The sequence below is a fragment of the Sinohyriopsis cumingii genome, unplaced genomic scaffold (assembly GCF_028554795.1).
Source record: "Sinohyriopsis cumingii isolate HCF-2022 unplaced genomic scaffold, ASM2855479v2 utg000459l, whole genome shotgun sequence".
NCBI lineage: Eukaryota > Metazoa > Mollusca > Bivalvia > Unionida > Unionidae > Sinohyriopsis > Sinohyriopsis cumingii.
The window spans coordinates 1,106,792-1,124,536 of NW_028315902.1; the positions used below are offsets into that span (position 1 = coordinate 1,106,792).

Here is a 17,745-nt window from a genome sequence, read left to right on the forward strand (position 1 = left end):
TTTCACACTGGCAGGAAAGGCGATTCCTATTTCTGCTACAACAAAATGACTGCTTTTCTCATTTTCTCACCATCCAGAAAAGAGATTGCATTAATTGACCCCTCTCCCCAAGTAATAAAGACCACCTCACATTCAAATTGGACATATTGACACCTTTGAGTGACACTGACAATATGTCTGGAGTATGGTGAGTAGAGTTAAAATAAGAAATGCTTATGCATCAATTCACATATTTGCCTTTAATTAAACAATGCCATCCACATGAAGTGAAAGTTTGGTATATATACACCAACCAGTCATAGTCACTTTGATAAATTTATCACTTAAAGCAGTGAAAAACCATTTCTTTGGTAAGGAAATACCTGGCTGCTGACAATGGAAAGCAGTTTTTTTTTATATGACTTTTATATTGAAAATTGGCAGAGTGAAAATTAGAATGTCTCTTGAGACCAGGTGACCATGATATAAAGGTGACCATTTTAGAAAGGTTGACAGTATATATAAAGTCAAACTATGTAGCATTATACAGCACTCCCCACTGTAACACCTTCATTACAGCATTTCCTCTTATACACTGAGTACAGTCATGTATCACATTTGATCAGTTGGAAGTTAAATTATATGTATCATGTAGTTCATTATAAGGTGGTGGGGCCCCAAGTGGCCAAGTGGTCTAAAGCGCTCTCCGTTACGGATCATTGCCATCTCACTTCTGTCTGCGTGGGTTCGAGTCTCAGATTCAGCCAATGTGGGTATGTGAGAGCGCTTGCCAGTAACTTCTCGTGGGTCGGTGGTTCTTTCCGGGGTTCTTCCTCCACTATTAATACTGGCGCCATGTATAGCCTATCGTGTGCTGCAAAATGGCGTTAAACCCTACAGCAACAACAACAACAACATTATAAGGTGGTATTCTCTATCACTGCCATGAACAACATGTATTGAGGGAGTTCTTTATTTGTATACATTGACACACCTGCCTCAGAGGTCATTTCAGCTGAGCAGCCAGCAGTATTAAATGGCTACTTTCTAGATTCTGCAAAGCAAATCATCATACAAAGGACTCAACTCTAAGTAAACACTAGTCTTAGAAGGCTGGGTCATGTTTCCTTCTTCTCACATTTAGATGTTTAAAAAGGGTTTGGCTAAATGCCATGTTTGATGTAATAATACATGCACTTCATTTTGCTGCATATTCATCAGTCACTGTACAAATTATTCTGAATTTATAATTGTGTATGAGCTGTTTGTTTACCTGGACAGTGTGGTAGCAGCAATTTAAAGATTTAAGACCAGTAAAAATTGTAATTTATGCTGTTTATCAAAGAGGCATATTCACCAATTTTTAATACTGACAAAAATATATTTTTTTGCAAATCCACAAAAACTGATACAATGAAAAATTAATTAATCCACAGTATATAACCATCTATACTTGCTTAGAAGTTCAGCCACAAGCTGCAAGCAACATAGACCCTGATATGCCAGTGCATAATGTGCAAGCAAGTCAAGGTCTGTTTTTGTTTGTTCCACTGATTACTCTTAACTGCATAGACTAAGATCTGCTGGTGCATCATGTGATAGCAGATCTGGGTCTGTGCAGTTTGCTGTTGACTCAACTTATAAGCGAGTATATATGGTAGTATGATCGTAAAGAAATGAAACTCTTAGCTGGATTCAATTCTTCGAATATCAGTATTTTTATAAGGTGTTAATATCTGTCTTGTTATAATGTGTTTACTGTTTCAGGCAATATACAACATGTTAGGGAATTCCATTGGCGGTTCAGACATGGACTCTCCACAGGTGCGTACAGAGAAGATCTTCAGCAAAATGGATGTAGATGGCGATGGTGTCTTGACCAAACAGGAATTCATTGATGGCTGCCGTAATGACCAATTCCTTTACCAGATGTTGACAGCAGATGCAGGAGGATCGGAACAGAAATAAGATAGTGTGCTTGGAACTAAACTGAAAAAAAACCTCACACAAGATGGTTCTGTGCTCGTACATATTTCATTGCTGGTTTCCAAGGAAACATAGCACACCTCTCTCGAGATAGTTGTGTCACACAGCTCTGCTTAGATAATGTCTTCTTTTATCAGAGCTGGTATTGAATGGATACTGATAAGATTATTTCAGTTATATTGATAACAATATTCATAGTAATTAAATTCCAAAATTTGCAGTTCATCAGAACTTTCATGATAAATAGTGAAAATAGTTGCCTTGGCAACCAGAATAAGATGGGGATTGTGCATTAATACTCATGTAAGCTCCTAGTGTTTGTTCTCATTATATTACCACTGCAAAGCAATGAATTAGAAACTGTCATTAGATTTTCGTTACACATTTCAAGAGGTGATTTACACAGTGTCTATTATCAAACAGTTCTTTGATAGAGTCATGCAGATACGTTGTTAGAATAACAAATGACCTTTCAGTGGAACAGAGGGGCTTCCCATACCTATTTGTCAGAAAAGCACATCTTAAAAAATTAACATTGTTTAGTGGGACAGTTATATGAATTAGCACTAATGCCAAGTATAAACTTAAAATTTCATGAAAAATGTTTGAAAAGTTTAAATTTATGACCATTTGAATTTGTACTTTATATAAAATGACAGCTGTGTGATGGACATCACAGCTAAATTTCTGATAGACCTATTGGTTGCCTAATTGCTCACACCTTTACCAGTGATAATATTGTCTGCAGTTCATGTTCACACTTTTACCATTGATAGTATTGGTCAACATGCCATTACAGTATCCGCCTAAGATAAATCTGACAAATACTTGACAATAGGATAAATTATTATTGATATAATTTTTTCCAGATTTGATTTTCCAGGATTAATTATGATAAATGCTGTTATTGTTGCAGTTTAGATTTCTAAAATGGAATGAAGGATAAAAAGTAAACAAACCATATAGTATCACCTACCATGCACTAGACTAGCCATGAATTCACAAGTTACTATATATTACAGAATAATTTTTAGCTAGGAGAGATTTCATGTCTCAAAATCTATGGCATGATGTCTACTATTTTTTACTAATATTTGTAATAATACGGCACTTTTGATATTTAGCTCTTCTTTCTTTTTGACCTTGAAAGGCCAGGCAAGATACTGAAGGGACATTATTTAACTTCAGATTCTTAGGAAATGATTAGTCATATTTATTACCTCCCTGATATTGTTTGTCAGCTTCTCAGTAGCACTTGAAACAGTGCAGTCTAATTAGGATAACAAATTGTCATCAAAGGTAAAGTTTTGATGATTTCTCAAGATGTTTAATGAATGTGTTTAGCTCACTTCTCAGTTAAAAGATAAAAATAAAAAATATACTTAAAAATTGCTTATGATCATAAAAGTGGGACTTGATTATAAATTTGCAAATCTCATAAGTGCATCGTTTTGAGCCTGCTTAATGCAGTGTGACATGAATCCTCTAAGTCATCGGTATTAATCAGTACTTTGATTATTATTTGTAATTGATAAGTACTGCACTTTAACACTAATCAGTTTACAGCACTGCAGGCATGTCCATTTTATACTGATGTACATTACATGGAAAACTAGAGTAGATTATATCCAAAGTACGAAGAGTGTCATCACCTCTGACTCTTATGCTTTCTTTGGTTGCAGTTGAATAACAATTACTTTTAACATCAACAAATAAATTGACTACATTGGTGACTCAATTTGAGACTTGTTTTTAGGTAGGAAATACATTATTTCTAATTTTCTGATGTAGTTTTCTGACCATGCAGCCCCACTTGAGTAAAAATGGATTTCTTTGTTTCTGTTACCTACTGAAGAAAATATGAAAAGAAGGCGCTTACACTAAATTAAAATTTTGTTTATATATTTTAGGAAGGCAATTTTCATATATGTTCTTGTTGTTATTGTACATGAGCAGAATGATTCCAAATCATCTCCAGTCCCCAACCCACTCTTTGGTTGTGTAAGGACTGTTAGATAACAAAATAATTCATGATCTTATTTTTTTTTAAAAAGGAGATAATGAATAATTGCAGTGAAAGTATATGCATGAATGATAATATCCACTGATTAAACTTTCCTAACCAAAATATTGGATTTAATAGAATCAATCAGAAATTAGTAAATGTGATTCACCTTCGGTATTGCTAATGGCACAATGTAGACTTGTCCATAGTTAATATCACCTTGAAAAATCCTTAAATTTAAGCAGTTGCTATGAAAAGTTGTAGAAATTATTTAAAATTGATTTGATCCCTAAATGTTTTTGAATTTAAAACTCCTTTCCTTTTTTTCCAAAACTTCTTCGATTTATCTGAGGAAATAAAAAGTTAGAACTGAAAAAACATTCTTGACTTTTGAAGATTTTGTTAATTTTTTATTTTGCAAAATAAATAAAAAATAAATAAATAAAATGGCATAAAACTGGGTGGATCAAATGACAGACGACAAAAGTAGTTGCCAGATGGAGTAGCCTATCCTTTGTTGCCAGTGGCATTCTTACTAGTTATTTTCAGTTATTTTTTTGTTCTGCTTTTGTACCTGCTTATATAGTAATAACAAAACAGCATATTGAGAAAGGTTTTCATAGAAAAAAATAATCCTTGAAAAGTTTTGGAAGCCCTTAAACACTCTGGGTCTCTAGGAACCATTTTGGCATTACTTCACAAGAAAGGGCATAGATGGCACTGGGGTATTACCAGAGCAAAGAAATTGTCTGTTGACAAGGATTTTGGAATTTTTTTACAAATCATCAGGGAATGGCTAAATTTTTAATTTATGTGCAGTGTCGATGCACAGGTGATTAAATATGCAAGGAATATTCAGATTTGGTGATGTCATCAAAATGCACCCATTAAGTCATTAACCCATGGAGGTTTTTGTCGTTTTCACCTGAAATGCAAGTAGGAAACATATTTTGTTTTCTATTTCTGAATACATCCTAATACATCGACTTCCAAGTGATTATCCATAAACCTAATGCCTAGTTGTGTTAGAAACATCATTTTTCATTGGCTATTTCAATCATGCATTAGCAGAAGGGTAAAAATTGGAATTCTTTTTTTTTTGGTGTGCTTAACTTCCAGATTATTTGGTATCATTGTAGAGCTACATCTGTCTACCTTTCTATAATATCACCCACTTTAGTGTATCTTACATGACCTTGATGCTACAGAGCTCGGCAGTAGACTACTACCTCCTGCCATGTAAACGCGGTGCTAGGGGTTAATGTGTTAAGTCAGTACGTTGGGATCTATGACCATATGTGTTATATAAGAGACAGTGTTATATTGGGGACCATGTTATATCAGAGACAGTGTTATATCAGGGACCATGTTAGAAGCGTTTTATAGTGAGGGACCAATACTAGTAGTTTTTTCTGTCATGTGATCAAGAGTTAACTTGTATCAGATGACAGTTTGGTAAGGAGACCCAAAATAATACCCTGAAAGATATGCTCAGATTTATATATCAAATAGCAATGTTTCTCAGGCCAACTAATACAGTGATGATGTTTCGTCATTACACTGTGAAAAATCATTATGAAATTGGTGGACTTTGGTAATGCATTTTTGATGAGGAATCTAGAAATGCTAGAGATACCTAATTAGTGTGCAATTAATGATAGTGGCTTGGGATCCTCTTCAGTTGCAGAAAAGGATGTGGGCATAGCTAGGGTCTATGTAAAAGGTACTGATACTACTTATCATCATACTTTTTCTCTCTCCCCAGTATTATATTTATTAGTAATACTATAAGTTATTTATTAGTCAGCCACAGGGGAGTTTAGCATCTCTGGTATGCTAAACATGTTGCCCTCATTAAATAAACCCTTTATTATTATCATTATTAATTATTATTATTATTGGGGCCCCGAGTGGCCAAGTGGTCTAAAGCGCTCTCCATTATGGATCACTGCCATCTCACCTCTGTCTGCGTGGGTTCAAGTTTCGGATTCAGCCAATGTGAGTATGTGAGAAAGTTTGCCAGTTGCTTCTCGAGGGTTGGTGGTTCTTTCTGGGGATTTTCTGGGTTCTTCCTCCACCATTAATACTGGACACCATGTATAGCCTATCATGTGCTGAAAAATGGCGTTAAACCCTACAACAACAACAAAAAAATATTATTATTATTATTATTATTTTTACATGGTGTTGGATTTGGCATATTGAAACATTATGACAAGGGACTTGCCTGCGTGTGGTGGTTCAGAGATAAGTAGACACAGTATTTAGCATTGGTAAACACATATTGTCACAGATAATATGGCATATTTTTTAATTGAATTTTGTGCACCTGTAGATCTGGGGCTTTGCTCTTCTCTTTAGCAGAAGTTCTCAATAGAACAATAGAATAAACTGTCAAGACTCAGTTTGTAGGAGCTGCTGCTGTGTGTTGTGATGATAGATCCAGAGTTTTATAATCTGGTACATGCATTGTACACAAAAAATATGGTAGATTACAAAATGCCTCCCCCCTACCCACCCCACACATATCAGGACTTTCCCTTTAAAATGTATCAGACAGCATCTATAGTAAAATAGTAAGGAAACCCAAGCACTGTTACCTTTGCAAATTGTATTCATCATCACATGCAACTATCAGATCAACATAGGTTGATCATCTTGGTATGTTATTTTGTACAGCACTTTAGTCAAATTATTTTGGCACTAAATAAAGACTTTGTGCTGACATGCTGTAAAACACCAAACCAAACCAAACCATTCATTTATTGATATTGCATTGTTTTAATGTTTTTTAAATATGTGACTTTGTTCCAAACTTTCCATGGATTAAAGTTTATATCTTATATGTGTGCAGTTGTTTGTGAAATCCACAATTTACAGTTGTAAATTTACATAGATTCAGTGTTGTTTTGTTCTGATGGCCTTGAGTTAGACTTTAAACACATAATAGATTTTCTTGTTTCTATTTTTATCTTAGTGAGTTACAATGAGTATGGGACATTGGCAGTACAGCCAAACATGTTTTATGGAAATTTTTATCATAAAGATTATTATATTTATCAGTGATGTCAAATACAAAACTTTACAAATTATTGATACAAATCAACTGTTACATAATATGCCAACAAGTCAGGGTCTATTCTTCTGGTTTTATATTATAAGTTGAATGAATAGTGTACATATTTATCTGCTGCAAAAGATCTGGGTCTATATTGTTTGCTGTTAGGTGATTGTTATTTTTGCAGTGACCCAAATTCGCCACCAACAAGACCCTCCTGGCCCTCAGGCTACTTTTCATTTTTTTAAAAAGCCCCCAAAATAAATATGTTTTGATGACCCTTTATGACCTTTTTGAGGACCTCCCACATGATCTTGATTTGAAGCTGGGAATCTCTGCCCTAGATACATGATTTATTCTGTATCTTTTTACGGGTTGTCTGGACAACCAATTCATAATCTGGTCAAAATCCACGTCTCAGAATGGGTCCAGATAATGGACATTTTTACTGTGCAGTTAATATATACAGTAGTCCCTCACTATAGTGTGCCCCAGTATAACACGGTCCCTGATGTAACACTATATGGTCATGGATCCTATTATAATATGCCTCAGATAACACAGTCCCTGATATAACACAGTATGGTCATAGATCCTATTTTAATGTACCTCAGTATAACACAGTCCCTGATATAACACCATATCATCATGGATCCTTTGCCCCAATAGGTCAATTTTCAGATATTGTTATTAGATATGAAGAGTTATTTCCAATAGCGTAACAGTTGGACATGGTGTAGGACTAACTTTGCTTGTTTTTACTGACATGTGCCTGTATCACTGGAAATTGTTACAGTACTGGCAATGTTACTTAACTAAAATTGTATTAAGGTAGGAAACACTCATGAATGAAATGAGGTGTGACTTCAACCATTCCTTTATGATTTTCTTAATACTATATCTCTTACTATTCACTGTTAATGTTGACCATCAGATATTAGAATAGTACTATTTGGATTTGTTAACCCCTTATGATTTCTTTTAGTTTTGCATGGAAAGAAAAACTGTTAAATTTGGTGCCTGACATGTTGAACTGTAATGACCGTTATCTTTTTTAAAAGTTTGATCTTAATTAAGATTAGTCATGCATACATGGCATTGGGCCTACATTCTTAAATCCTGCCTTTGATTAGTCATACATATACAGCAATGGGCCTAGATACTAAAGTCCTGCCTTCAATTAGTCATGCATACATGGCAATGGACCTACATACTTAAGTCCTGTCTTGACTTAGTCATGCATACATAGCACTGGGCCTATATACTTAAGTCCTGCCTTTAATTAGTCATGCATAAACAGCAACAGGTCTACATACTTAATTCCTGCCTTGACTTATTCATGCATACATGGCACTGGGCCTACATAAGTCCTGCTTTTGATTAGTCATGCATACATGGCAATGGGTCTACATACTTAATTCCTGTCTTGACTTAGTCATGCATACATGGCACTGGGCCTACATACATGTACTTAAGTCCTGCCTTGACTTAGTCATGCATACACAGCAGTGGGCCTATGTAAGTCCTACCTTGACTTAGTCATGCATACATGGCAATGGGCCTACATACTTAAGTCCTGCCTTGACTTAATCTTGCATACCTTGCAGTGGGCCTATGTAAGTCCTACCATGACTTAGTCATGCATGCATGGTGATGGGCTGACATACTTAAGTCCTGCCTTCAATTAGTCATGCATACATGGCAGTGGGCCTATACAAGTCCTACCTTGACTTAGTCATGCATACATGGCAATGGGCCTACATATGTAAGTCTTGCCTTCTATTAGTAATGCATACTTGGCAATGGGCCTACATACTTAAGTCCTGCCTTCAATTAGTCACGCATACATGGCAGTGGGCCTATGCAAGTCCTACCTTGATTTAGTCATGCATACATGGCAATGGGCCTACATACGCAAGTCTTGCCTTCTATTAGTAATGCATACATGGCAATGGGCCTACATACTTAAGTCCTGCCTTCAATTAGTCACGCATACATGGCAGTGGGCCTATGTAAGTATTCCCTTCTCATAGCAAAGAAGACTAAAACTGGTTGCAGAATAGAGACTTTACTTTGCAAGGTAGTGTATAGGACCAATTAAACAGACCATGAAAACAACATTTTATCATCAAGAATTTAATCATGTTTACATCACAACAGTTTTTTTTTTAAAGAGAACTCTCTAATTGCTTTATAATCTTGATATTTTTTGTATGTATAGCTTGTTGAACACGTTTGCATCATTTTGTATCAGATTGTTTTGCATGATCCTTAATTTCTGTTTCTCTCTTTGATAATGTTTGTTTCTGATTACAAATCCTTCTGGGATGATGGTTTCTGCTTGGATACTTTAGAATGATATAAAGATGTCAATCTATGCCTCGAGAAGCTTATTTTATTGACTAATTGTCCTCATGCACACATCTGACCTGGCATATGATGGCTGTTATAGGAAGTAGAGAAGCTAAAGAAGATCAATAAGACATAGGAACTCTAGCAATAAAGCTGAATTTGTTATGTTCCCATTGAGTAATTAAGATCATTTGAAAGAGTCCAAAATTAAATTAGGGTAGCATATGTACATGCTTTCCCTTCAATCAGTTTGCTGATGTTACACAGGGCTCATTTTTATTACACAGAAGTTACGCTTTTATTGATGTTTATTGAGGTTTCCCCAACTTAAAAATAGCATGGAGCCATATCTGGCATGACAAAATGTGTCCATGTCTTTGCTGTTTGTTTAAAATCTATGGTAGAAAAAACACACAAACTCTGAAATACTGGTACATTTATGCAGTTGCAGATCTGGTCTGCTCTGCTCTGATTGCAGTTTCTTACACAATGCACAAGCATTAATGCATGACCTGAATTGATGTAAATTGCAATGTTTTAGCATCATTACATTTTAATGAATCTTTAATTGCAGCATATTAACGACATAAAATTTTTGTCCTTGAATTGCACTACATAATGATTCACTTCTATTAGCAATTTAGTTGGTTGGCAGGGTATTTTCTGTAAGAAATTGTGGGTAAAAGAGGTACCATGTTATATATTTGCTAGTCCACCTCCTATAAATTGAAAAATGTTGCAAAGAATAACTTAACACCTGTCCATACCTTGGAAGAAAATTACCCACAATGACTTGCAAAAATGGCTGATATGTACTAAAATTTTGCACTGAGACTGACTTTCATTTAGCTCCACAAAATAACAGCTCTCATGTTGTCAGGGTTTATAATTATCAAATTTAATTTGTTTTAGTTTTTTTTCCCCAGAGAATTTGAAGGGTATCATGTATTGCTGAAGAGTCCAATTGCGAACTACACAGACCCAGATCTGCTGCAACATAATGCACCAGGAGATCTGGAATGTTAATTAGAACATAGAACATAGACCTTGACCTGCAGGTGTATTATACTGTGTCAGATCAGGAGCTTTGTTGTTTACAGTTTGACTCGAATTATAAATGGTATACCTATTAATACTTTGAAATGGACTTGAATTACCTTATCCAGAGTCTTCATCCACAATGTTATTTGCATGAGAGCAATAATATATTGGTCATTCATGTAAACTATATATGCAAAAGTCGGTTTAATAAGTATGTCTACATTCTCCAGTAAACTGAAACTTCATATACACATAGTTTTCTCGAATGTCATCTATATTTAATACAGTTAAATTTCATTTCCTTCTGTCTTTACTGTATGTAAAATGTTCCTATATTTTGGGTGACACTTTTGACATTTGCCTATCAAAAGTTCTGTCCATATTAGCCACAATCTCCTAATTCCTAGATTGATCATAATATAATCCACATACAAATCAGAATAAAACTAAAGAACATGTAATATGACAGTATGGTATAGTCTTTTTATTACACCTGTACAGATTCCAAAGGAAAATGGTTGTCTAAAATTCACAGAAAACTTGAAGGTTAATGAAGAAAAATCACATGCTAGAAAGGAGGGATCTTTTTAAATGTCAATACCTTTTTAACAATTTATAAATGCGCATTTTGTCTTTTTTTCACATTGTTTGCAATTGAGTATAGGTAAATATTGATATATGTATGTAAGTAAAGTATTGTATGGTGATTGAAATTGTTTTATACATGTACACTTTTAGTCAGATTCAATAAGCAACATTTTCTTTGACCATTATTTTCCGTTAGTGTGTAAGAAATGTTTGACATTGATCTTATATGCAAAGTAAAATAAATAGCTGTACATGAATGGTATCATGATTATATACTATGACGAATATTATGGATAACAATGCATGTTTATGTTTGTTACCATCCTGATTGGGCCATTTATAACTCAAGCTCAAACTTTGCTCAATAATCATAAAAAAGGCAAACTTTTGTGTTGATATGGAATAAATAATTATACTTGTCCAGCAGTCACATCAAATTACCACAGCATGATCTACAGCTTAAATATTTGATTCACCCATCCCACCAAGCTTGTTTGCTTGTTTTTACCTTTTATTGAAGATAGTTGTTGTTTTATACACTTTTTAATACACAAGTGGAGATTTTTTGTGTGGAAATAACCATTTTTTAAACTATGTCATATCTTCTTCATTTTTCATTTTCTTGGTGTACCAGCCAACACAAAATTATCATTAAATCTACCAAATGAAGACAAGGACAAATAAATTGAGAGACTTCCCCCACCCTCAAAAATGCTCAAAATGATTCTAAAGCCACTACCTACCATAAACACTTGCTTATAAGTCAAGTCTAACTGCAAACAGCATAGACCCAGATCTGCTATCACACAGTGTACTGGCAGATTAGATTCTAAGTTGTTTGTTCCATTGATTACTCCTAACACACTGCCTTGACCCAGATCTGCTATTACACAATGTACTGGCAGATCAGATTCTAAGTTGTTTGTTCCATTGATTACTCCTAGCACACTGCCTTGACCCAGATCTGCTATCACACAGTGTACTGGCAGATCAGATTCTAAGTTGTTTGTTCCATTGATTACTCCTAACACACTGCCTTGACCCAGATCTGCTATCACACAGTGTACTGGCAGATCAGATTCTAAGTTGTTTGTTCCATTGATTACTCCTAACACACTGCCTTGACCCAGATCTGCTATCACACAGTGTACTGGTAGATCAGATTCTAAGTAGTTTGTTCCATTGATTACTCCTAACACACTGCCTTGACCCAGATCTGCTATCACACAGTGTACTGGCCGATCAGATTCTAAGTTGTTTGTTCCATTGATTACTCCTAACATACTGCCTTGACCCAGATCTGCTATTACACAATGTACTGGCAGATCAGATTCTAAGTTGTTTGTTCCACTGATTACTCCTAACACACTGCCTTGACCCAGATCTGCTATCACACAGTGTACTGGCAGATTAGATTCTAAGTTGTTTGTTCCATTGATTACTCCTAACACACTGCCTTGACCCAGATCTGCTATTACACAATGTACTGGCAGATCAGATTCTAAGTTATTTATTCCACTGATTACTCCTAACACACTGCCTTGACCCAGATCTGCTATCACACAGTGTACTGGCAGATCAGATTCTAAGTTGTTTGTTCCATTGATTACTTCTAACACACTGCCTTGACCCAAATCTGCTATCACACAGTGTACTGGCAGATCAGATTCTAAGTTGTTTATTCCACTGATTACTCCTAACACACTGCCTTGACCCAGATCTGCTGTTACACAATGTACTGGCAGATCAGATTCTAAGTTGTTTATTCCATTGATTACTCCTAACACACTGCCTTGACCCAGATATGCTATTACACAATGTACTGGCAGATCAGATTCTAAGTTGTTTATTCCATTGATTACTCCTAACACACTGCCTTGACCCAGATCTGCCAGTGCATTATGTGATGTAAGATCTGGGTCTGTGATGTTTGCAGTAGGACTTAACTTATAAGCAAGTACATAAAATAAATAAAACCAATTTGGCAATCATTTACAGAAATATAAATTACTTGGAAGCACCTTTAGAATTATGAATGATTTGTTTTTACTTCTGATTCAGTCAAACAAGGTACATATAGCTAATATGAACAAATTACATGTATTTGTCGAACAGAATTTTGCTTTGTACATGTTCATTACATGGAACACATGGTTTTCTAATGTGTAGAATAGTTTATTTTTTGCTTGTAAATGGTCACATTGCTCAAATAGATTGAAGAAAAGTTGGTATTTTAGAATAATATTGTCTGTAGTTGCTTTACATGTGTTATTATACAAGCCTGGTACGAAACAGACATGTTAATATGAACTCTTGACTTGTGCATATAATTTAAATACATATACAATGTAATTTTATGTCTCTATCCAGTCTGTATTGAAGAACCATTGCAAACAACAAAGATCCTATAAGCCATAACATAACGCACCTGCTGATCAGGGTCTTTGTTATTTGTTCTATTGATTATTCCTAAGAAACTGCACAGACCCAGATCTGCTGGTGCATCATGCAGTGGTAGATCCAGGTCTGTGCAGTTTGCAGTTGGACTTGTCTAATAAGCAAGCAACATTACATATGGTAATACATGTACTATATTCCTGTACAAAGCAAATTCTTAAGAATGAAATCCATTGATGACCAAACTAAAATATTTATTTGAGGTGGGTCTTGGTTCACTGAAGTTATCAGTTTTCAACTAGAAATGAGATTCCTGGCATAAGTTAGTAAATATTTCACTTGTTTTGACCCAATTTTGACAATAATGGTCAGTCAATTTTTTAAATATATATATTATTATTAAAATTTTACTGCATCTGTATGTAATTCTATTTTTTTATTTTACTATCAATGGCCATAGGCTGCTTGTAGACCGTTGGCAAACCTCATGCCTTGATTATGGCTTTTATAATGTTTATTTTAATGTATAATTGACATAAAGAACTGACCATTTGTCTTGGTTATCATAGTAAACAGGTTTCAGTTTATTAAGTTTAAGCTCTTTGTGATTAAACAGTTAAAACTTCTGGACCGGAATCTTGATTCAGGTCTAAGGAATTTCACTTCACTGAAGTTTACAAGTCTTCAGAGGTTTCACTGTACAACACAGCATAGGCTCTGATCTGATGCAGTGAAAGACCTGAATCTACCATATATACCCATTTAGTGGTAGAATCAGACTGCAAACAACAAAGATCCTGATCATCGATGTATGCATTACAACCATCTATACTAGATGTTATTGTGTTCATCAAGCACTGGAATGATGAGGGAGAATTTTTCATATGCCAAATGGCATGACTTTGTACCATAATGTGCCTGCAGATCAGGGTCTATGTTGTTTGTTCTACTTATTACTTCTAACAAACTGCACAGACCCAATGCTGGTGCATTATGAGCTGGCAGATCTGGGTCTGTGCAGTTTGTACTTGGACTCCTCTTGCAAGTGAGTATATAGGCTATGATATTGCGCTTAACTGGGTGAGGATAAAATACAATAGAAACAATTTTAATATTTAGCCAACATTTAATTAGTAACAGTTGCTGTATACAGTCTTCACTCACACTGCATTATAAACTATTTTTGTTGTTGAGCCCACTTTGGCAACATATTGACAGAGTCATCACTTTGGCAACATATTGACAGAGTCATCACTTTGGCAACACCTTGATAAGGTCATCACTTTGGTGTACATGTGCATATTCATCTATATATCCTTCCATACCATAGTTTAAGGTCAGTGTTAAAGTTCTTGATTAAGCACAGTGCTGAAGTTTCTTACTTTCTGCATAAGTAAAAGGTGGGCTCAGCAAAAAAGGTCTTTTTTTCTTCAAGTTGCATTTACTATATATAATTGATTATAAGTCTAGTCCAGCTGGAAACAACCTAGTCCCTGATCAGTCACTGCAAAATGTGCCTGCAGGTCGGGGTCTGTGCTGATTGTTCTATTCATTACTCATAACAAATTGCATAGACCCAGATCTACCAGAACATTATATAACTGCAGATCTGGGTCTGTGAAGTTCACAGTTGGATCTCACTTATAAATGAGTATATACTATTAGTTTCTAGAGGAAATTTTGACTTTGATGGAATTTTATTGAAAAAATGTCAAGAGATGCCAGGATTAAGAATGGGTGTTCTTTTCATATCTTTAAGTTTCACATAATCTAATGATGGCCTTGAAAATACAAATATGTATGACGCTTTCAGAAGAGAGTTTTTCTGCTTTTGTCACATGTTCTGGTCTGCATGTATTAGAGAGGAAGTGTAAATGTATATCTTATTGGATAAAACAGTGTAAGCATATATTGATTACCCATTATCATTTCAAAGGATAATTCTATGTAGGCTTGTTTTATTAAATAGCTCTGTATGCACTTTGCTCTTTTCTTACAGGGTATATAATTCACTCATCATATTTAGTACTGCACTTGACTGAGTAAACTGTACCATTTCATTTACTGTTTTTTATGTATATTATCCCTTGGGTAGAATAAGAAAATGAATATATAATAAAAAGGTTACTACATTTGAATGGGAAAATATGAACTCCTTTTCTCTGATGGATACTTCACTTCTATGGGTTATGCAGTATCCATCCAAAAAACTCTTTCATATTTTCCCATACAAATGCAGTAACCTATAATTACAGACAATTATTGCCCAGATTCCTAGGACTCTCTGCTGATGAAGACTTGCAAAGGTACTTCATCAAGACAGCATTTTACATCAGAACTTTTACCAGCCATTTTGAATACTTCATTTGAAGTCACCCATATTTTAAAGGGATTACATTATTTTGATAAACTATTAATTGGGACTAAAAAGTCTTGAGGCAGAATTGATCACATGGAGATGTAATGGTGCTTTCACAGCTTAAGTGTAAAGCATTTGAAGTGACAGAAATGACTATTTGGACTGAAATTATGTTAAGAATTGTAATTATCCAGGATTGAGTCTCTTTGATGGAGAATACATTTTGGAATATGCAACTTAAATCATCATTTTTTTGTTAACACATGTCATCAACTTTTGTTGTAATACAACATCAGTTTTTGTTGGCAGGGGAAGCCACATGCAATAAAATCTCCATTATCCATAACAAATTATTGCAACTGCAAATGTCAGACACAGGGAATTGTTGGGTAAATATATTCAGTTTATGAATACATTTTAAGAAATTGTTCCCTTTTTAAAAATACCTTGATCTTCAGATAAAGAAATACCAGATAAAGAGATTAGACTTAAAATGTTGTTTATTATATACTGTCAGTATACACATGAAAAATAGAAAAACCTGAAAATCATCAATAAAGATGTGCAATTAAAATAATTGATACAAATACTTCATTTCGTAACTTGAAATTCAAGTCTCGTGTGACCATATGTCATATGTTAATTTGCATTTGTGAATCTGTATCACTTTTATTTAAAAGATCTTTTGTTCATATTGCTGTTCAAGTTCAGCAATTTTTTGTGGATGTGGGGGAGGGTCTATACAGAATATCTGGTATGGAAATATTTTGCCACATGGTAGTAAAAAAAAATTTATATTCATAACTTTTCATTTAATTAGGGCTAATATAGATAAACATTTGTATTCACAACAATATATATTTATGACCATATAAATGCATGAAGATTTCTTAAGTTTGAAACATATATGCAGCTTGAAAATGAAAGTAAGTTCAGGAGGTAACTTGTAGACTAAGCCATTAAAATCTGTTATCTTACCAGAAAATATGTTGTTATGTGTTTAGGCTCGAATAAACAGTAACACAGATTGAGTGAAAACAACAAGCTTTTTAAAATTTAACAAATAATTTATTTTCCTGGAAAAAAATCTGTAAAAATGAAAGGAACTTACAGTTTCAAGAATCAAATCCAAAAATAATATAAGAATAATCCACGAAATAAAATTACAAAAGTCCTAGTAATAAATGTTCTTATAATTTCAAATTTGAATCGTGATGTAAAATTCAAGATGGATGATGATGACGTATGCTGTAGTCCGTACTGTGCTTATCTACAGTTTCTTGTAGAAATACAAATAATGGCACTTCGGTGTTGGAAATCCAAATTAAATTTGTAAGCAATGTCTTCCCAAAATTTCTATGTGAGCACTCCTCAAAATATTTCCAGAGAATAAAGAATTAACTCTTTTGAAATCCAACTGATCTGAAGAATTATTATAGCTCAAATCTGGCTACAACAAATTGACTTGACATCAATATGAAAAGCCCAAAACTGAGAAATCTCTCTCAAAACAAAGATTATATTGTATCATAAGAAGCAGTTTCAAAATTCCCCCAGGTTGCGAAATCAGAGGGGGGATCACATGATCATGTTTATAGTTTATATCACCTACACAGAATATGGCCTTGATTAGACCAGTGATTTTATTCCCAGAATAAAAATGAAAAAAAGTGTTTACTTCTTAACCCACATAGTCCCATCATGACCTTGACAACAACCAATCATTTTAAAATAAAATAGAAATTTGTTTACTAATTTTTAATCCAGGTCAGAATTTAGATCAACACCTGGTGTTTATAAACGAACAGTCAAGGTCAAACAATTTTCTGAAAAAGTATCATCTCTAGTGAAAAAATTTACATCATAATAGAATAAAAATTTAAAGCTGACAAACAATTAAATTAAAAATAAACAGGATTAAATTGGATATACATTACAGTGATAAAATAACTACATATTTGATATCATGATGCTGCCAAA

General features: G+C 34.3%; 1 protein-coding gene across 2 annotated transcripts in view; it reads left to right on the top strand.

Moving 5' to 3' along the window:
• The window catches only part of LOC149773991 (neurocalcin-delta B-like), a 299,760-nt gene extending 284,294 nt beyond the window's left edge, over positions 1–15,466 (top strand). For both annotated transcript variants that reach the window (XM_089945922.1, XM_089945924.1), the window contains one exon: positions 1,747–15,466. In XM_089945922.1, coding sequence (XP_089802048.1) covers positions 1,747–1,947 — 201 coding nt within the window. In that variant the 3' untranslated portion in view covers positions 1,948–15,466. The remainder of the gene's footprint in view (positions 1–1,746) is intronic.
• The last annotated feature ends 2,279 nt before the right edge of the window (positions 15,467–17,745 follow it).